Here is a 23,579-nt window from a genome sequence, read left to right on the forward strand (position 1 = left end):
AAAAATTACGATGAGATTTTAGATATTAGTTATCAAAACTATTCATGTTACTGAAATTCATGTATCTACAATGTTAACACTAATCAACAATATATAATATTTATCTCACAAGTGTTTGTATAATATTTCTCTCACAAATGTCTAGGGACTTGACTGAAGTTTGAAACTTGATTGAGTTATGAATTGGCACCATACTTGATTAATGTGTGAACATCTAACACGTTCCTTACACTAATATTTTAATATTTAAAAAATTGATAGTTAATTAGACTTGTGAATTAGAACTTTAAGTCGTTCTACGTGTTTCTTGATTTACATTGTTAGAACATCGAAAGTTAAATTATTATGTGATTACCTCATCAACCTCCACTAAATTAATGAAAAAGTTTTTTCTACTGAATTAATGTAAAAATTTTACACTTGCTTGGGATAAAAAAGACAACATAATTTCGATATTTATTTATTAAAAATAATTTAAAATTTGTATAAGATTCACAAGGAGATCATTGTATCAAAACTCCAACCCAAATTCACTGGCTTCTTTTGTGCAATTATAATGGTTATTTATGAACCACTCCATCACATCCCATAAGCAAAGAAAAATCTAGCATAGCTATTGTAGGATTGAACGTAAGGGATATAAATATGTGGAAGACTAACTTAGTCACTTTTTGAGTGAATCATTTGATTTTAAAAAGCTCATTCTAAATGTGTTAAGTAATGGCTTTCATAAACCAAAAGAAATTCTGATTGGTTACACTTATTAAAATAAATGTCAGAAAGTTATTGTCCAAAAGTATTTTGAAGGATCATAAAAATACACGATAAAGAGCGAGAAAATCAAAGGAGAAGAAACATAAGAGTTTGAGCCATCGAATATGAACTAGCCACTAAATACTAAATTAAGCAAAATATATCAGCAAAAATTTATAAAAAAAAAATGATGAGTTACCTTAATTTTCTATTTAGAAATAAACTATTTCAAGAATAAATATTACAGACAAGATAATTTTTTTTACATTCAAGTTATAGAGTTGTTATAGACGGTGTCTCCCCAAGGCAACAACATCCTCTATAGAAATCGTATTTGCAGCTTCAAGTTGAAAACTATTTAGATGCCAATAAAACAAAGATATTGATATGGTTGTACCACAACATTTATCATGTATCGAGAAATTAATGTCAACATGTTATAAATATCATCTAATTTTTCATCCAACTAAGGGTTTAATATTTGAACTAAATCCAATATTTGTGTCCTTAATTAAATGCAAATATTGTGAAAAAGATTTATTTAAACAATTCCAAGTAATACATGAATAGATTTAGGCTTTTGACTTTAAATGATATATATTTTCTCTATGATATCGGTCAATTTTTGACTATACAATTTCATATTATATTTTATCTTGGACATCTTAATATTTTCTAATTTAAAAGTTTTTATTGTTAAAAGTATTATGTAAATAAATAATTTATCTTAAGCTCAAAACATATCTTTTAAAAGAAATAAATATCAAGATTTGCCATAAAAATAAATAAATATGAGATTTGATTATTCAAACATTAAAATATAAGTATAAACGTAAATTTTCAAAAAACTAAATTCAGGCAACTACTAATAAGCTCTCTTTTATTTCAGAAAAAAAAAAAAAAGAAAAAAAGAAAAAATTGAAGGAAGAATGGAGAAGAGATGAAAAAAAAAAAAAGGCTTCACTTGTTTTTAAAGATATTTTTAATTCATTTGATTATTTATAAATTATTGCTTATTGGTTTCAATTTAAAGCCAAATGTTATTTCTTACCAAACAAAAATATATATTCTCTCAATCCGATATTAAATGCATGGTTTAGGTCCAATGTTTGGCACCTCTCATTGTTGTGCCGACAAATTATAAATGAATCCCTACACAATATTTTTGCATTTACTACCCAAAATTGCTTTTGAAGAAATAGACAATTCACGTGAGAACCCAAAATTTAAGAAAATAGAAATATCAAATTGTATCAACTATAAGCAAAACTAATTTAAAATTTATGGTTTACATTTTTTATAGATTAAATCAAAATATCCAATAAGATTACGATAATGTTTCTTTATAAAAGTTACAAAAATAAAAAAAATAAAAACAAAACGAAATAAAAGTTCTATAGGGTTGACCTCAGCTGAGCAACTTTGATAGGGTCCGGAAGATAACTTTTATTCACAACTCTCCTGCTGTTCAAGATTTGAATTTTGGTTTTCTTGATCTGAAATGGTTAAATAGAAGAATAAACTACACTAACCCAGTAAAAATATCACACTTAACACCGATACAGAAAATCAAATGTTGATAAAAAATCATAAAACAACCAATAGAGCCATTTGTTTTCTTAAATAAATCTATTTAATATAAAAATGTAGGTTTCATACTTACCTTTACGAGTTTTCAAAATCGACCTATGAAGTCAATAATTCGAATCGTATTTTGATTACATATTCAAATGAACAATAACAATAAACTTACTTACCTACCAGTACCTCTGGAGGTCCATAGGGATATCTCCCTACGCGTGAATCCAATATCTAATTTCTTGATTGACTGGTCGTCTCCATACCCCGTCTTATAATGGGCGTCAAACATACTACTGCCTCAATAACTCGTCCGATATGAAGGTGAACTATACTTCCCAACCCCTTTCGACTAGAGTAAAGTCTACGGTAGAGTTTTTTCTATATACTGGATCTGTATACCTTTTTCCAAGGTACCCGATAAGCCTTTCATTCACAGATCCATATCATCAACTAATCACACATCACATACCCACATATCATTTTTACTAATCAACCGTAAATCATGCAAATAGACAATATATAAATTAAGAAAACAAGATTAGAACATTTATTTTAGATCAATCAACATATAGGGATAAAACGGTTATGTGAATAAATAATTAAAAAGGCAATTAAAATCAATAAATTAAAATACCCTATATAACTGTAAGTAATTAAGACAATATGGAAATAAAGGTACAACACAGATAAACTATACCCTAACTAGTTACGGCTCTACTAGTGACCTGTAAATAATTTTAATTTTTTTTTTATTTTCACAAAACATAATGTTATTGATTATTAAGCTTCAATTTACCATAACAGGAAAAATGGTAAGAGATTCTTACCCCAGATCGGTATCTGAAATACTGTACTTTTTACTGCACCTACTAGTGATTCTTAGTTTCTTAGATTTTTTTTGCAAAAATTAAAAATACACGTCACATATCTAAAAATATCCCAAAGAGCCCAAATAGGTCTTTTAAAACTTTTTCAGCCAATTTAGGATTCCAGCACAGCGGCGCCACCGTGCTCTAGCACTAGCTCCGTCGCCCACGACGGCAGTTCCTCTCGACCTGGCCGTTTTCGGCCGATTTAGGTTAGTTTTGGCCTGTTTACATGAAAACCTGTGAAAAACAAAGTTAGGGGATCTCTATTGGCCAGAAAAGGAGAAACCTAAGAACTACCGGTAGAACAGTCTCCAGGTGCGACGGCTATACCGTTCTTCCATTGCGGTCAGGGTGTTTCTTTGGCTAACCTGTATCAAGACAAAATGAGGGTTACGATGATTAGAAAATCGAAGGGAATGAGAAATGGGAAAGGTGTTATCGAAGAGTTTTTGGGTTGCAGCTGCAGCGATTCGGCCGAGCTCCATTCGTATTTTTCGGCTCACTCGCTGTCTTTTTTTCTCCATTATGGGTGGGGAGGTTTGGAATTCAATTCCGAGTTGAAGGAAAAAAAAAATTTACCTTCTTCAGCATCGGTGATGGCTTAAGTGCAGCGGCGATGGTGTCCCTCTGGCAACTAATCTTCTTTTCGGCCGCCCTATAATGCCCGAGCCCGAAAATCAACCAGGGATGAATTTTGTGTTCATAAAATAATTATATAAATAATTAAGTTAATTTATTTTAATTTTATTTTATTAAATTTTTGAGAAAAAATAAATTAGGGACAAAATTTAAAATAATTTTGAAAAAAAAAAGAGTGAAAATTTGAATGCAAATGGTGTTTTTGAAAGAAAATTTAAAAGCAGGGGGTTAAATCACAAAAAAAAAAAGTTTGGCCACGTGGGACGGCCAGGTTAGCAGTCCCGACGAACCAAAGCACACTGCGTGGTAACGCTACTAACATCGGCACCACATGAGAGGCCATGCGAGCGATCCGCATGTCCGACGATCCAACGGTTCAAATCTCATCCTGCGTGCATGAATGGCCTAGATGCATTCTCTCTTTAGACACAATTGAACAATTAGATTCAATTCAATCGTGCATTAAAGATTCATTCTTCGAATGAGATAGATCCAACGGACGAGAGAGGGCCACGTATTCCCGAACGGATAGCCCAAATAGATACGGGATAGTTATTTAAGCATCGCATTCCAGGGAACCCTAATCCTATCTGTAAAGCCTTCGTCGAAGAAGAAGAACCAGGTGCTAGAGAAGGAAGTCGACCACCAGTTGCCGCCACACCAGAGCCATCACTAACCTCCAAAAGGTAAAATTTTCCCCTTTCTACTCAGAATTCAATTTCAAGTTTTTTTGTGGTTATATTAGAGCAAAAGGGATGGTGGATGTACTAGAAACTGCGGGCAAAGTTCAGCAGAGCTGCCGCAGCCAAAACCCAAAACCCTCTCCAATGACCCCTTTTCTATTTTTTGTTTCACGTGATTCTTTGTCCATCGTTTTCATCGTCTCTTTCTGGTATAGGTAAGCCGAACAAGAACCCTAGCCGCGAAAGAGGACTGGTGGAGCCGCCGCACCTGGAGATCCCCCTATTGATAGGTTTCAGCTTTTTTATTTTTTTTAGCCAATTGAGGCTTCCTAACGTGCTTTTTCGCAGAGATACATGGAAACCTTTCCAAAACCATGCTAAACTGGCAAAAACCGGCCAGGCTTAGGCGAATTGCTACCGTGGGCGGTAGAGCTGGCACTGAAGTACAGCGTAGCCACTGTGCTGGAATCTTAAGATTTGTCAGAAAGATTTTTCAATACCGATTTTGATTTTTTTAGAATATTTTTGGATATGTGACGAGTATTTTACTTTTTGCAGGGAAAATTCAGAAAATTCGTGGACCATCAGGAGGTGTAGTAGATAGCACAACTTTTTGAAATACTGATCCGGGTAAGAATCTTTCACCCTATTCTCTGTTACGATAAATTAAAGCTTAATAATCGAATGTCTTTTATTTTGTGAAAAAATTAGAAAAACTCTAAAAATAATTACAGGTCACTAATGGAAACGGAACCGATCAGTTCATATTACCCTAATTTATCTGTATTGCCTATTTATTTTTCTATACTGCCTAAATTGCTTATTGTTCCACTGTGTGTTTTAAATTATTGCTTTTAATTATTTTCTTATTTATTGATCGCCTAATTGTTATTTTCTTGATTTGATTGATTGATTAGAAATAAAGGCCCTAATTGCGTTTCTTGATTGTTAATGTATGAAATTGTATTGTTTGCTTAGATATCATTTAATTAATCTGTAAATATGAAATAAGATGTTGGTATGCAATTGATAGCTATTTTGTTGATGGGGATCTATATATGAAAGGCTTATTAAGTACCTTGGGAAATGGTGGACAGACTCAGTACATAGGGAACCTTACTACGGATATTACCTCAGTCTGACGAAACTGAGAAGTCCCAATGCTGGAAAGATTTAGAAGATATGATTCACTCTCATACCGAATGGGGTATCGAGGCGATGGTGTATTTGGCATTATTATCAGACGAGGTATGGGGATGACCGGGATAATTGATAAATCTAGAGATTGGGTTCACGAGTAAGGGGATATCCTTATGGACCATCAGAGGTTTCAGTAAGTAGGTTAAAAAGAAGAATTACTGATATTATTCACTTGTGCATGAAATTGAAATGTTATATGAATATTGGTCTTCATAGGTTGATTTTTGGAAAACTCATAACGGTAAGTATGGAGTAAATGTTTTAAGTGCTTCATTATTTGTTTTGTAATTTTTACCAACCTTTAATTTTCCGTATCAATTATTAGTATGATATTCTTATTGGGTTAATGTAGCTCACTTTTCTATTAACCATTTTATATTAAGAAGACTAAGATCCAGATCTCTATTAACCATTTTACCTCCCAGATGCCTTTCTAGAGCTAGTGGAGATTAACCCCCTAACACATTGATTTATTTATTTTTAATTATTGTTGCTTCTTTTTATAAACTACTGTAGAAGAGATATTCTCGTAGCTTTATTAAGTATTCTAATTTATTGTGTAAGGAATAAAAACTCTAAGTTTATTATTACTTCCGCATTTAAAATATAAATTTGTTTTTTTTAAGTTCTGTGCCTTTACAATTGGTATTAGAGCTGCGTTCCTCGAAATCATTCTTTACACAAAGAATTAAAAACACCAAAATACAAACTCTCGCTCAACTATTTCTTATGAAATGCAAGTACAAGGATATGAGGAGAGAAAGACCCCCACTAAACTAAACAGCGAGGAAATGGGTCGTTTTGGAAGGATGCCAGTCGACTCTTTAAGATGCTAGAGAGGCTCATCTCTGCCCAGTAAGCCCAAAAAGAAAAGAGGGAGCTGTCTGACTCTCCACTGCTGCCACAGTTCAAGCCATGCTTGTAGCAAGAACATGTGTCATCCCCGTACAACCCTGCTCCTCCACCATATCATCCAGCACTGCTGCAGTACAATCTGGTGCGCCTACCATACAACCAGGTGCTGCCACAGGGCCACCAGACCCCTCTCCAGCATAATCTAGCCCATTTTCAACAGGACCCAGTTCCACCAATGATGGACTCAGCCTACATTGAAAGGTATAAAAGACTAAACCTATATACATTTATAAGTGCATTCTCTTTTGAAGAGGTTGAGTATTGGTTAACTGAGAAAGAGAAGGCATTCGCGACTCTTGGGGTGGTTCTTAAACAGAAGGGGGTGCTTGTCACCTACATACTTGTGGGAGAGACAGGTTCTAATGGCAACTCAAGTAGCCCACCTGCCCATTCCAGTCACTTGGGAACAGTTCATGATGGTCTTCAATACGGAATACCTCCTAGAGTATCTTCAGTATTTGAAAAAAATAGAGTTTGCACACCTAGTACAGGGTGACATGACAGTATCAAAGTATGCCCAGAAGTTCTTAAATTTGGATCGGTATTTCCCTGAGAGTGTGATGGATGAAGGCAAAAAGGTAAAGAAGTTTGAGTGGGACCTCTGTCCTGAAATCAGACAGTAGTTATACGTATTTGAGCTCAACACCTACTCAATTGTCTTGGCCAAGACATAGCTAGTGGAGAGGAACCTTCGTATTTTACCTCCAGCAGTGGGAACTCCCAGAGCCCCGGTTCCACACTGCAAGTCAGCACCTATTGTACCAGTTCAGCAGAACAAGAGGCTTAGGCCAGTAACTCAGGCTCCTCCTTAAGCTCTAGCAACATGACGCGGTAGGATTTATCAGCATTGTGGCAAGAATCATGGGGACCGACCCTGCTATCGTCTCAAAAATACTTACAGCATATGTGCTAGTGCTCAACACTACGTGAGAGAGTGCCCGCAAAATTAGAATCAGGCCAGATCTGCTATCCAGGGTAGATCGTACAAATCACCCAGCAAGATGATGAAGTCAATCCAAATGTGATACATGATACGTACATTATCTGTAATTACCTTGCACATGTTTTGATCGATACTAGTGCTTCACATTCATTTGTCTCACATATGTTTACAAAAAAATTTTAATGTATTACCTGAAAAACTTGTTTATGTATTTTTTGTGTCTACTCCTAGAAGTAGAACACTACTAGGGGAGGTTATATACAAAGCTTGTATCGTAGACATAACAGATAGAAAACTGAGTGTAAACCTGATAGAGATAGACACGAGAGACTTTGATGTAATTCTGAGAATGAACTGATTAGCGGCATATCACGCCACCATAGACTGTTTCCATAAGAAATTTGTATTCAACCCTCCTAATGAAGAGTAATTTACAAATTAATAAAAATTTTAAATATTATTTCCTCATGACAATCGCCTTGTTTGTGTCACGATTTAACTCGATTGTCTTTTTTACAATAGGTAAATTTAAGAAAGAAGTTTGCAATTAACAGATTCTCATGGTCTGAGAATTTTCAGATGTGTTCCCTGATGAACTACCTGAATTGCCAATAGATAAGTAAGTTAAGTTCACTATAAACCTATAGTCTGGCACCCAGTCTATCTCAGTTGTCACTTATCGCATGAGTCGTGTAAAGATGAAAGAGCTGAAGAAACAGATCAAGGAATTGCAGGATAATGGGTTCATCTGACATAGTGTATCTCCTTGGAGTACTGGAGTCATGTTTGCAAAGAAAGAAGATGAGACTTTGACATTATGTATCGACTATAGGGAATTGAACAAAGTCATAATCAAGAATAAGTATTCCTTCCCCAGAATTGATGACCTTTTTGACCAGTTACAGGGTGCACAGGTTTTCTCCAAGATAGACTTGCGTTCACGTTTCCATTAGGTAAAGATCAGGGCAGATGACATTCCCAAGACAGCCTTCAGAACCTGGTATGGACACTATGAGCTCCTGATTATGTCTTTCGGGCTAACCAATGAACTGTCCATATTTATGGACTTGATGAACAGGTTTTTTAGTCAATTCTTGGATCAGTTCGTCATTATATTTATTGATGATATCCTAATTTATTCAAAGAGCTGAGAGGAATACGCTCATCACCTGACTAAGGTTTTACAGATTTTCAGGAAAAAAAATTGTATGCAAAATTGAGTAAGTATGGGTTCTATCTCGACCAAACTACCTTCTTGGGGCATATCATATCAAATGATGAAGTATCAGTGAATCCCAAAAAAGTTGAGACAGTACTCGGTTGGAAGAAATTGACTTCGGTTAAGGATATCTGTAGTTTTCTAAGAATGATAGGTTATTAATGTAAGTTTGTGAAAGAGTTTTTTAGCCTAACCACTTCCTTAACCTGACTCACAAAGATGAACACTAAGTTCGAGTTGAACGATGATTGTGAAAGGAGTTTTACAGAACTCAAGAAGCAGTTTGTAACGCCCCATTTTTTTCTTTATTTCTAATGGTTTAGTTTACAACAAATCCATGATCAAATATAAAAATTTCGTTTCAAATCAGTCATGCACATAGAAACACTATCACAATCTATTGTTCAGAGTTAAGATAGACCTGCAATCATACATGTAACATCACGTGAAATACAACCGTATACACTATCAACAGACGTACTATCTATTCTACTACTAATTTTTACACATTCAATTCTGTCAATAAAGATCCTTATTCTGTTGTTCTATACACTAGGCTCGGAAATCAGCAACTTTGATCCCGACTCCATTCTTACATTATTTGTGAATAATAGAGAGTGAGTTCATATAACTCAGTACAGTAAAAATTAAGTTACAAATATGATATGCACAAATATGAAACCCAATATTTCCATATGTACCCCATCACCCAACCTAAGTCCTACCTTGTTATCACTATAGGACTACGTAGGACTAAAACGTACCCCAGTATCTTAAATATCATGCATACCATGTGTGTGACCGTCTCCCAACGTCACCCCAAGCGTATAAATATTCTCACCTATCACCAGTATCGGCGACTACCAATAAACCGCCTATCTCTCGACCCCTAATAGGCTACACACACACACAGATACCATTTTTTCCTGTCACCAATATCGGCAATCAAACCCCTTCCCGTCGGAGTCTCCCGACCATCACCACTATCGGCAATCAAACCCCTTCCCGTCGGAGTCTCCCGACCATCACCACTATCGGCGATCAACTTACTTTTTCTAGGTAGCAACAACTAATATCAACGTCCTCCAATACTACCAACTCAAACACAATATCATCCTGTCCTTACTCCTCCATCTTATCTTAAAGCTTTCTTATACCTTTAACCTGTATACCTAAACTACATGCATCTCCCCATTAGACACGCACTAACACTTAACACACTCATACCTGTAACGTTCCCTTGCCAACTACTAAATTTACAGTAGCTATACCAACCTATATACAACCCATACCCTCACACCACACAGCTACACCACTCATCCCCTCGCCCTACAGAGAAACACCCCCACACCTCTATTCCGACACTTCATTCCCACAATCTACGACCTCTCTTTCCTCCTCCCAAATTTTTTACATCCACACACACTACTTCCTCCCTTACACATATCCACCTCACTCATCAAATCCCTTCTTCTTTCTCCCTCCACGGCCTACTCTAAATACTCCACTCTCAAATCCCAAAATCACCTCTCTCTTCTCACGTGGTCCCCTCCGTAAACCTCCATTCGTACTCACACAACATCTCTTCCCTCTCACGAACCTCACTCACACACTGCATATATTCCTTTATCTCCTCCCGTGACCCCCTTCATACGCCTCCATTCATGCTCACACAAGATCTTCTCCCCCTCACGAACCTCACTCACACCACACACTCCTTCTTTTCTCTCCTCTCGCGGCCTAGCCTCCTCCATACGCCTCTGTTCACAAATAACATCTCCTCTCCCTCATTGACCGCACACACATACACCAGATTCTTTCCTTTCTCTCCTCATGCGGCCTAGCCTCATCCATACGCCCCCCCTCACACACAACATCTCATCTCCCTCACAGACCACACTCACACACACCACAATCCTTCCTTTCTCTCCTCCCGTGGCCTAGCCTCCTCCATATGCCCCCGCTCACACACAACATCTCCTCTCCCTCACAGACCGCACTCATACACCGCACTCATTCCTTTCTCTCCTCCCGCGACCTAGCCTCCTCCTTACGCCTCGCTCATACTCGACATCACCTCTCCCTTACAGACCTCTCTCCCACGCCATATTTCTTCTTCTCTCTCCTTCTGCGGTCTCCTCCACACACCTCCACTCACACTCACACAAACTCCTCCACCTACGGTAAATTTTTAAATCCACATCAACTAACAGAAAACTTAAAATTACCGTACCTCTTATTTCCATCTTCCTTCCTCCCACTGATCGAACCGTCACCGTCCACTTTCTTCTTCTCTCTCCCTTCTCATTCCTCTCCGCTCTGGCTCCTCTCTTTCTCTTTCTCGAACCTTCTTTTCCCTCCCCGCTCTCTCTCTTCTTTGTTTTCTCTTTTCTTTTTCTTCCCTCCCTTTTTTCTATTTTCTCTTTTCTTTTCTTTTTCTCTTTTTTTTTCCTTTCCCTTCTCCTATTTATACCTCACCTGCCTCTCAAAACGGCGTCGTTTTCTTTTTTTTTCAGTTACTACACGATTGACTACTGCACCTATTTTGGCTCTATCAAGTGGGATAAGTGGATACACAGTGTATACTGATGTATCTTCTCTAAGATTAGATTGTATTCTGATGCAGCATGGAAATGTCATAACCTATGGGTTCAGGCAGTTGAAGAGTCATGAGAAGAATTTCCACACTCACGACTTGGAACTTGCTGCCATTATCTAATTTTTGAAGACTTGGAGACTTTGGAGATTTATACAAACCATAAGAGTTTAAAACATATATTCACTCCAAAGGATCTCAACATGCGTTAGAGGTCTGATAAAGCTCCTCAAGGACTACGATTATAAGATTTTATATCATCCAAAAAAAATAAATGTGGTAGCTGATGCGCTCAGCAGAAAAAGAGTAGATATGCTAGCTCACCTAATGATTTCTAAATGTAGGGTAATAGGGGCTGTACAGCAAATACGACTTCAGGACTTGAAAAATGTTACATATCTATCCTATCTGACAGGCCAACTCGAACTGATTCAAAGAATAAAGGAAGCCCAATCGACTGATTCCACCTTAACAACTCTCAAGAAAGATGCAGGACAGGAGGTAGATACAGAATTTCGGGTCTTTGCCGACATGTTGCTCAGATTTCAAGATATTGTGTGTGTTTCAGCTGACAGTGAACTAAAAAAGGACATCATAACAAAGACTCATAGCTCAAAGTTTGTTATACATCCCGAAAGTACTAAAATGTATCAAAACATACGACCCTATTTTTGGTGGAGCAGAATGAAAAGAAAGATAGCCGACTTTGTCCCCTTCCCCATTTTTGTTTCATGTGATTCTTTATCCATCGTGTTCACTGTTTCTTTCTAGTGCAGGTCAGCCAAAGAATAACCCCAGCCACAAAGGGGGACTGGCGGAGCCGCCGCACCCGGAGACAACCCCCATTGGTAGGTTTTGGTTTTCTTTTATTTTTTTGGCCAATCGAAACTTTCTAACATATTTTTCCGCTAAGATACGTGTAAAACCAGCGAAAATAGGCCAAAACTGGCTAAAACTAGAAAAAGAGGCTAACCATCGGCCGCCGCCGCACTAGAGTCATCATCGTTAGCTGAAAAAGATAAAAAATTTTTGTTTTTGCTCGGAATTCAATTCCAAGTCTCCATGTGGTCATATTAGAGCAAAAGAGATGGCGAGTGAGTCAAAAATCACGAGCAAAGCCCGGCGAAGCCGTCGTGGCCAAAACCCAAAACCCTCTGTGATGAGCCCCTTCCGTTTCTCGTTTTACTTAATTTTTTATCCATCGTATTCACCATCTCTTTTTGATATAGGTCAGTTGAAGAAGAACCCCAAGCCACGAAGGAGGACAGGTGAAATCGCTGCACCCGGCGACAACTCCCCTCCCGTCGATAGGTTTCGACTTTTTGATTTTTTTAGCAAACTGAGGCTTCCTAACATGTTTTTTTTTTTGCAAAAATACATATAAAACCGGCCAGGCGAAAGCGAATTACTGTCGTGAGCGACGTAGCCAGGGCCAGAGTATGGTGGCGCTGCTATGTCGGAACCTTAAAATTTGCCAAAAAGTTTTTTCAACACCGATTTTGGATTTTTAGGGTATATTTGGGTACGTGACAAGTATTTTAATTTTTGTAAGAAAATCAAGAAATTTGGGGACCATCAGGAGGCGTAATAGACAGTACGACATTTCGAAACACCAATTCAGGTAAGAATCCATCACCCTATTCCCTGTTATGGTAAATTGAGCCTTAATAATCGAATATCTTGTGTTTCGTAAAAAGCTAGAAAAATTTTAAAAATAATTACAGATCACTAATAGAGCCGGAACCGGTCAGTTCATATTGCCCTAGTTTGTCTGTATTATCTATTTATTTTCTTATATTGCCTAAATTACTTATTGTTCCGCCCTATGCTTTAAATTATTGCTTTTAATTATTTTCTCGTTTATTGATTGTTTAATCGTTATTTTTTTAATCTTATTGACTAATTAAAAATAAAGGCCTTAATTACTTTTCTTGATTATTAAGGTACAAAATTATATTGTTTGTTTAAATGTCGTTTAATTAATCTGTGAATATGAAATGAGATTTTGGTATATGATTGGTGGTTATTTTGTTGATGGGGATCTACATATAAAAGACTTACTGGGTACCATGGGAAAAGGTGAACAGACCCGATACATAGAGAATACTACTATGGATATTACCTCAGTCGGACGGGACTGAAAAGTTCCAATACTGTAAGGGTTTGGAAGATATGATTCACCATCATACCGTACGGGGTATCGAGGCGATGGTGTGTTTGGCATACATTACCAGACAGTGTATGGGGACGACCGGGTTAATTGACAAATGTAGAGATTGGGTTCACGAATAGGAGGATATCCCTATGGACCCTCAGAGGTTTCAGTAAGTAGGTTAAAAATGAGAATTATTGATCTTATTCACTTGTACATGAAATTGAAATGTTATATGGATATTGGTCTTCATAGGTTGATTTTTGGAAAACTTGTAACGATAAGTATGAAGTAAATATTTTAATGTTAAACGAATTTACTTAAATTAAAGGTTCTATTAGTTGTTTTGTAATTTTTACCAATCTTTGATTTTTCATATCACTGATTAGTGTGATATTCTTACTGGCTAGTGTAGCTCACCCTTCTATTAAACATTTTAAATTAAGAAGATTAAGATTCAGATTCCGATCAGTAAGAGAGTTGTGAGCAGTTTACCTCCCAGACTCCTTTCAAGTACTAGTGAAGATGTGCAAATCTGAACTGTCCATCGTGATTGAATTCAGTCGTTCGATCGCATCTGAAGAAGAAACATATCTAAACCGTTCGTGCCCGCGGGATGCGATATGGGTCATTGGATCACCCAGACACGTGGATCGCTCGCGTGGCTCCCGTGTGGAACTAGTACCATCCGCCATGCAACACGCTCTGACTTGTCGTGCTGCTGACATGGCCGTCTCATGCGGCTGTATTTTTAAAAATTATATTTTTACCCGAGTTTTTTATATTTCTTTACAAATAGATCTTCTCTTATTTCTACTTTGGCTCTTATCTTTAAAAATATTTTCAAATGGATCCCAAAATTCAATTTTATGTAAAATTTCATAAAAATTAAAATTAAATTATTTTTAATATATTTTTTCATTAATTTTAAATTAGCCTAAACCAAATTTTCAAACTCAAGTATTATAATTCTTCCTAAGTAGACTAATTTCATCAATATTGATTGTTTCTATTATGTAATTATGCAATCAAATTTTCATATCCATAATTATAATTAATCATGTTTACAGTCTCTCATCTATGTAACCAATTACATTAACAAATCTAACTAAACATGTAACAAGTATATGTCCAACTTGTAACACCCCAAAAACTTTATTTTTATTTTAGTAAGGAATTTTATTTGATTTGATTTTATTTATTAATTAATTTATAAGGTTGTAATTTAATTTAATTTAATTTAATTTATGAGAAATAAAAATAATAATAATGATAAAAATGGGTAAAATTATTTTTGGAAATTAATTGAAAATGATTTTAGGAAAAAGGGGTGAAAATTTAAATTCTGTGGGTGTTTTTGAAAAGAAAATCAAAAATCGGGGGTCAAAACGCAATTTAGAAAAGTTGTGTCACGTCAGCAGCCACGTTAGCAGCCCAGTCAACAGCCCTGGTCAACCAGGACACGCCGCGTGGCAAGGATGCTTACGCGGGAGGCCACGCGGGATGGAGCCATGTGGGCGATCCGCGTGCACGCGATTGAACGGTCCAGATCTCACGCGTGTGGACCACCCATATCTCGTGAGCACGGATGGCCCAGATCTCACGCGTGCGGACGGCCCAGATCTCACGCGTGCGGACGGCCCAGATTGAATCACACACGGACGGCCTAGATCGCATCACGATGGACCCCTTAGATTTATTTTCATTTTAATCGCGATCGGACGGCCTAGATTAAATTATAATGGACGGCTGAGATTAAAAGGGAAATGTTATAAATAACCTCACCCACACCCAACCTCAAACCCTAGCCGCCAGTACCCTCATTGGAGAAGAAGACCCAGTCACTGGAGGAGCCGACCGCCGCCACTCGCCGCCGCACCAGAGGATTTACCGACCCCCAAACGAGGTAAATTTTCTCCCATTGGCTCGTTTTTCGATGTTGAATCCGCCTATGGCTAAATCGGAGCCAAACCACCAGCCAATCGGCCGAAAAATACCGTCGAAGTCCAGTGACGCCGCCGCGGCTTCCCTCAATTTTTGCCTCTGATGAGGATCTTCTCGGTTCCCATTCGATGCAATTTTTATACCACTGTGATCACCGTCATTTTCTCTACAGGTTGACCGGAGAAAACATCAAATCGCGACTCGCGCCGGAGAAGCAGCCGCACCCGAGAGCTCCGCTGCCAGTAAGTCTCAATTTTTCGTATTTTTTGGCCCACCGAGGGCCCTAGGGTTGTTTTATCGCAAGAACCAATGCAAGTTTGGCCGAATTCGACCGAAAACGGCTGAAAACGGCCAACCCGAGGTGGATCACCGTCCTGGGCGGCAGTGCCGTCGCCGGAGCACAGCGGAGCTGCCGTGCTGGAATTATGAAATTGGTTGAGTAGGCCCTGGGTCTGATTTTGAGTTTTTTCGGGACACATGTAAGTACCGGAAATGTGTTTCAGTTCCCGGAGAAAAATTTAGAGAATTTAGGGACTGCCCGTAGGCGCAATGTAAAGCCAATTTCAGACTCTGAAACAAGTAAGGATTTTTCACCCTATTTTCTATCATGCTATTAAAGCTCAATAAATGATAAAACGGTGTTTCATGAATTGTGTATAATTAATTAAGGTTGCTAATGGAGCCCGAATCTGATGTATTTTTCAGTCAGTTGTTGTTTGATCTATTTTACAGTTTAAAATGTAGTATGGTATCTGATGTGTTTATTCTGTAGTTTCGTATGCATGAATCACGATTTCATTCATTATGGTTTAAATTATTGTGAATTCGATGTTGTGTTGTCTTGTTTGGTGTTCATTACTGGTTTACGTGTTTATGTTTGATTGGATAATTGAGACCAAGAAAAATGAAAAAAGGTATGTGAATTGATAAATGGATGATGTCGACAGCCTAACTAGGTATCCTAGGAGATGGTGGACGGACTGGGTCCGTAGGGAACCCTACCGGGAACGTAGTCTCTCATATCGGAGGGGGTATGGAGACCTTATGTGTTTTGGTCGTTTCACCCTCATAACTGACAGGGTATTGAGGTTTATGATTTTTGGCGCCCATACCGGACGGGATATGGGGACGGCCCTGAATCAAGTTATCAATGTGAATGGTTCACGTGTAGCGGGGACCCTTATGGATCCCCATGGATACTAGTAGGCTAATAAAAAAGAAAAATCTGTTGTCTGATGATTGAAATGCAAAGGTATGATATGTGTTATGTTATAAAGTGTGTATGATTTTGTGATATTATAATGTTATTGTTTTCTTATGTTGTTTTCATGAAGCTCACTGAGGTAAGTGGACAGTAAATGGTTTTATTATTGATAAATGAATTTATCATAAATTATGCTCCATTTATCGTTTTTGTTTTCTATCAACCTTTACTTCTGTGACAGTGAGATAGTGTGATGTCTTTACTGGGCTAGTGTAGCTTATTCTTTATTTAACTATTTCAGATCAGGAGGATTTGATTCCCGAACCTATCCCGCAGGAAGACGGCGAGTAGACGTCTAAGGATTTCATAGTTTTATTTATAGCATTCATTACTAATATTTAACTTAATTAGTTTATTCTTTCATACGTTGAATACGTTTTTGGTTATTGTGTAAGGGATGTTAATAAGAATTTTTATTTCGCTTCCGCACTTAGAACTTTTTAATACATACATTTTGTTTTTATTTCCGGGACCGTTACATAACTAGTATTAATATTTTAATTAATAATTCTAATACACTAAATATTTAGAGTAAATATTAGTTATCAAAACTTAAAATCTGATTTTGACCTTAATTTTGTAGTTAAGTGCTAACTTTGAGGGTGATATAAAATCTTTTTTTTTTTTTTTCTTCTTCCTAAATTTGCTTAATCTTGTTGACAATGGTGCTCCCGTTAGCACTTCCTTAATAGATATTGACGTCCCACTTTTTTATTTAAAAGAGAAAGGGGAAGAGCTAATAATAAAATTTAAAGTGTACATATCACTTATCTTCCGTTATCTTTAACCTACGTAATTGAACCCTCCAATTACAATTAGTTTAGTTGGCCTAACTCGTCTGTGTTTTTCTAATTGCGGTTTAGTTGGCTTAATTTGAGCATTTGATTACTAAGTTGAATAATTCTAAAGTGGCTTCTTTCAAAGTTAATTAGAATTGTTACTAAAAGAATATAAAATTTAAATTCTGATGGAAACAAATTTTGTAAATATATTGGGTTTGTATATAAATATATTTGTAAAAGTATTTTATATTTATTATTTAATAATTAAAATTAAAATTAAAACTTTACAAATAACTAGATTTAGTATGACTAATCATAACATTTAATTTAAAACTTGATATTAATAAATTATATTTTTAATTAAAGTAGAAAAGTGAATATTTTAGTAAAAAAATATTTTTATAGTTAATTTATATTTAAAGAGTTATAAAAATAGAATAAAATAGTTAAATTGGTGGTACTTTAGAGAGAAAAAAAAAAAAAAAAACAAATAATGAGAAGGAGAACGTGGTGGGGCGCAAGAAATTAAGTTGAGAAAAAAGGTTGATCTTGGAATTATCCTAACGTCATGGTTCCGTAAGCAATTTAGTATTTAAAAAACCACAAATAAACAAAACGACAAAAGAAAGCTTTTTCCAAATTACGTGTGCGGACATCTCTCTTTTCATTCTACCTTTTTTTTTTTTTTTTCCTTAGTCTGGACCCCCCCCCCCCCCCCACCACACATACCTCAGAAATTAAAAATTAAATTAAATCATTTTCTTCACAACAACAATACCATCTTATCCGATCAAATCTTATTTTAACATATAATAATTTAGATTAGTTTTTTCCCTAATTATGTGGGTGTATATGTATATATTTGTGGTTACTTGAGGAACCCAGAAAAGAGATTTGTATATTTAATTAAATGGTAGAGAGTGAATTGTCATATCCTCTCGGGTCCAAATCTTGGAAACTAAATTAAACATAATAATAATAATTGCATTCAAATTCTCAACTGTTGTGTCATACAAATACAGAAGCTTCACTCAACACGCTTCCTTATCCTTATTTATAAATAAATTCAATAACATTTTTTTTTTAATTTGTTTAACTTATAATTAATAATATATGTCTAATTTGATCATTTCTTTCAAAATAAATATTGAATAAATTACGTATAAATTAATTCTAAACAGTTTATTCCAATTTGTTGTAAGAAAAAATTATTTTTTTCTGATTAAAATGGGGAAAGAGACTCTCTACTATTACGTTGAAATCAAATGGCAATTAATTAGCGGTAGGTAATGTTGAATTCAAACTTTCCTTTGAAATTCACCTCATTCCTTTTTTTTTTTTTTTTTTTTGTTAAAGGTACTGAATGGGGAAATTCTGCTTTTTTCCATGCTTAATTTATTTTTTTATATAATTCCAATTATTTATTTATTTTTTATAGCATTTTAATTAGTATATATACTTTTATTTTTATTACTATGTATAATTGTTAATCTTTAATATAAATCCCTACCCATTTGAATTTTCATACATAAATATATATATTTAATTCATTATAAACAAAAACTTCTTATTCTTAGCCTAATTTTTTTTTTCAAAAAAAAATCAAATTATGTACTTAATTTACAAATTGAGATTTACTTATCAATAAATTAAACTCTTTGTATTATAATAAAGTAGCTTTAGTTATGAAATAAATACAATTTCATCGTAATGTCCAGAAGAACACCGTTTTGGAGTAGTTGAATTAATTCAATTATTTTTAAATCAGAATGAAAGAAGAGCGTTACATGCATGCATTAATTTTTAAATAATAATATGGTTGTATAAATATATCTCCAAAGGGTCAACTATTGCGGGGATAAAAACTGAAATTATTAATAATATCATAATTTATTATTTTTAGGCATGGAAACCTCTTTTCATTATTATTATTATTATTATTATTATTTTTTTGTGGTGATTTGCTTTTAATTTTAATTTCTTAAGTATTCAAAGGATATATATAATTAAGAGAGGCTACAGTGCTCTCCAGCCAAAAATATAAAGCTTTTCTTTTTGGTGATCTTAATTATGATTTTATTTTTCAGGGAGATCATTATTTTTTTTTATGAGATTAATTAGAGATTTGATAATTAAAATCATTAATTTTGTAAATGAAACCAATATATATATATATATATATATATATTTTTATAATACTGGGTGGTAGTGGGATCGAGCCCACTTCAACACAAGCGGAGTATTTATTGTTATTATTATTATTATTATTATAAAGAGAAAGGTAGATAATGGAATGCTATTTATCTCCACCTCCAGTTGCATGTGAACAAAGGAAAGGATAGTTTTGGTTTGGGCCATTGCTGCAGCTTCCTTCCATAGATAATTATGAAGAATATAATATAATAATCTCCTGCAGAGTTATTTTCTTTTCATTTATTTAACAAACTTCCCTACGTGCATAATTAGTCTACTGATTTTTCTAAAAATATAAGCTAATATGTAAATACCATGTTAATTCAAGACTAAAGATGGACCAATTTTACTTTTAAGAAAAGAAAAAAAACCTAAAGGTTTTGGATTAATCTTTCACGATTAATTGTCTGACAAATGCCCCAAATATATAATTCGACAAATAATTAATCCCCCTTAAATTTCCTTCTATATATATATATATGAATGCATGCTAAACCCCAGAAGCAAAGAAGACTAAGACCATCTCTCTCTCTCTCTCTCTCTCTCTCTCTCTCTCTATCTATATATATATATATCTATAGCTATCGTTTTTCTCTTCTGGTCCAAAGAAGATGGTGCCAGTGAAGGGCAGCATCTCGGCGGCCATGAACGCGAGAATCATCGGGTGCTCCGACAGCGAAGAACATATGGTTCTGGCTCATGGGTTTGGAGCAGACCAGTCTGTGTGGGACAAAATCGTGCCCATCCTGGCTCAACATTGCAAGGTTTTGGTCTTTGATTGGGCCTTTTCAGGAGCTGTGACTGTGAAGGACACGACTCTCTTCGATCCCGTCAAGTACTCTTCCTACGACGCCTTTGCCGATGATCTAATCCTTCTTCTTGATGAACTCAGCTTCAAATCTTCAGTCTTCGTCGGCCACTCCATGTCCGCCATGATCGGATGCATTGCTTCCATCAAAAGACCTGACCTCTTTAACAGACTCATACTCGTTGGAGCTTCTCCTAGGTATACAGACACACACACACACGCATGCACATATGTATTATGCATTTCTTATTTTTCAGAACTACATATTCTATGCAATTCTTTTCTTCTTTTTGCTTTTATAAGAAAAGATGGGTTTCAAAAACTGATCTCGTCGCCATCGGTGATTTTTAGTCCATTAATGTTTTTATCTTCCCGATTGAATTTCCTTTTAATGTTTGTTTTCATGTTTTTGTTTGTGTTTTTCTTTTGCATCATATTCATGACACTATTATACATTTTCATGAAAGGATCAGTATTATAATTAATATAAGACTGCTTAACAGCTTTCTTTTATTATGAGAGGGCATAGATGTGATGTTAGCTACTCGATCTACCCACTCATATAAGAAATAACACACACACACACACACACACACGTATAATTCTGTAAAATTAGGGGACAATCAAAATATAACTGGGTAAGTTAATTTTATTGTTAAATAGAAATAGCAGATTATAATCCAAATGAATCATCAAAATATTATAGTAATTTAACAAAAAAAATCAGATTAATAGTCAATTTTGTCGTTAATATCATGCAAAATTAATATTCCAAAAACTTAAAATAGTAGAAAATTATACATTTTATTATTTATACACTAACAAAAATAATTAATTTTTACATAAATTCAGTATTGCTGTGTTAAATAAATATATATTTAGTTGCATTTTTTTTTTTGGATAAATTTATGAACGAGTTAAGTTTAGAATTTCATAAAACCGAATTTATTGGTCAAATTTTTTTTCTAAAATTAATGCGTAGGGTAGTGATTTGATATGCTAATAAATTTATTTTTTAGCAGAGAAATTGAAATCTATGTGTGTGTATATATATAAATAGACATATGTGATGGACATGAGAAGTTGGGCGTGACGGTTTGTTGTTTGTGTTGTATTTTTGTGTTTGTGGTTACCAGATGGTTAAATAGGACCCATACCATCTTCAATAATGTCATGGCTGCTGTTTGCATTTGCATAAGGCCATTCTTTCATTACCAATTTTATACGACATACAGTTTATCAAATTCTATCTCTTAACTCCTAGCCACTTAAAAAAGCCTCTCTATCATTTCACTTTGCTAGTCAAATCATTATACACTTACACTTACACTTACATATATATGCTTCTTTCTTCAAATGGTTGAAATTTTAAAATATATATTTTTGAAATTCGTTTATGTTATCCAAAAAATTATCATTAATTTTCTTCTTACTTCAAGATCAAGGACAGGATACCACAACATAATTTATTTTTAAGTTATATATAAACTAGTGTGATAACTATTATAGGCATGCCATCCATATATTTAACATTTTTCTTAGCCTAACTAGTTTTATTCATCGTCCAAATAATTTTTTAATTTTACTTATTTTTAAGTTAAATCAACTCGTATATAATAGATACATGACATATATATTTGCAGGTATATCAACGCAGAGGGTTACGAAGGGGGATTTGAGAGCAGAATAGTGGATAACATGATCTCCAACGTAGAAACCAACTACGAGGAGTGGGCTACAGCCTTTGCCTCTCTGGTCGTCGATCCCCAAGACCCTCTTTCCGCCGATAAATTCCGAAACTGCCTCAGACGAATGCGAAACGACGTCGCTCTCTCCTTGGCCAACACCGTCTTCCACAGCGACCACAGACACATCCTCCCCGAGGTCTTCGTCCCATGCACCATCATCCAGACCACCAACGACGTCATCGTTCCCATCTCAGTTGCCTACTACATGGACGAGAATATCAGGGGGAAATCGACGGTGGAGATGGTGGATACGTGTGGGCATTTCCCACAGTTAACTGCTCACCTCCAGCTTCTCGACGTGATTGGTGGCGTATTAGGACGTGCGTTTTGATTTTGATTTTATGTTTACTTTTGTATGATGATTTGGAAGAGTAGTAAGATCATGATGATGGGTTTTTCTCTTTTTTGTGAAAAAAAAAAAAAAAAAAAAAAAAAATGTTTGTTCGGATTGGTAAGATAAGATAAAAAAGTTAACAAATAAATGCAGCATATATATATATATATATATGGGGTCTTGTTGGGTATGTATTTATATATATATTTTTTAGGGTTCATCATGGTTTATATAATGCGATGAACAATATTTGATGATGGCGTGCATCGAATACTTTATGTGTCTATAGACCATAGTGGTCTTTTTTGCCTTACCATATTAGTATTTGATATTTTAAAGTTTTGTTTTTCAATAAATTATCTTAATTATATGTTTTTATATAATATTAATTAGTTTGACAGAGATTAAATAATGCACATCCATCATGGGACCATTTAGATTTTTTCCTTCTAATTATTTTTTTGAGATGTTTCCTTTTTATGAGGTTATTATGGGCGTAAAGTTATATATATAATTAAGATAAAAATTTTATTTCATATTAATTAATTAATGTGAAATATTAATTATTACCAATCAATTGAGTCATTTTCTATTAATTAATATTATCAATTAATTAATTCTGAATTTCCGAAAATAATTTGATAATTGAAATACGTGTGATGAAAATTCCACGTTTTATGAAAATAAACACTAATGATAACTAGGAAATTAAATTTATAATTTATATTTCACCAAAAAGAAAAAGAAATTGAAATGATTTAAGCTTGTACTACGATAATCCCAAATTCCACAAATGGGCCACGGGAACAAAGCTAAGTTCAGGCCCAGCGTACACATTCTTTTGAGTTATTCTTTTACTAAATTATTTTTAATCTATGGGTATTTAATATTAATATGGTATATCATTTGACTGCATTTGTTAATTTTGAATTAAATTTTCAAACATTTAAATAAAA

General features: G+C 35.0%; 1 protein-coding gene across 1 annotated transcript; it reads left to right on the top strand.

Moving 5' to 3' along the window:
• The first annotated feature begins 20,217 nt into the window (after nt 1–20,217).
• Nucleotides 20,218–22,880, top strand: LOC110818515 (alpha/beta-Hydrolases superfamily protein). Its single transcript, XM_022047420.2, has 2 exons — nt 20,218–20,739; nt 22,185–22,880. The coding sequence occupies exons 1-2, from the start codon at nt 20,345–20,347 to the stop codon at nt 22,618–22,620; spliced, it is 831 nt and encodes a 276-aa protein (XP_021903112.1). The 5' UTR covers nt 20,218–20,344; the 3' UTR covers nt 22,621–22,880.
• Nucleotides 22,881–23,579: the final 699 nt, after the last annotated feature.

Source organism: Carica papaya, chromosome 7 (assembly GCF_054855325.1).
Source record: "Carica papaya isolate Zhongbai chromosome 7, ASM5485532v1, whole genome shotgun sequence".
NCBI classification, from domain to species: domain Eukaryota; kingdom Viridiplantae; phylum Streptophyta; class Magnoliopsida; order Brassicales; family Caricaceae; genus Carica; species Carica papaya.

What these genes read in the sequence shown, in the direction of transcription:
- LOC110818515 (XM_022047420.2), top strand. Translation starts at nt 20,345, where the DNA reads ATGGTGCCAGTGAAGGGCAGCATCTCGGCGGCCATGAACGCGAGAATC. An exon ending in CTCGTTGGAGCTTCTCCTAG is followed by an intron (nt 20,740 to 22,184) that starts GTATACAGACAC and finishes ATATATTTGCAG; the next exon opens with GTATATCAACGCAGAGGGTT.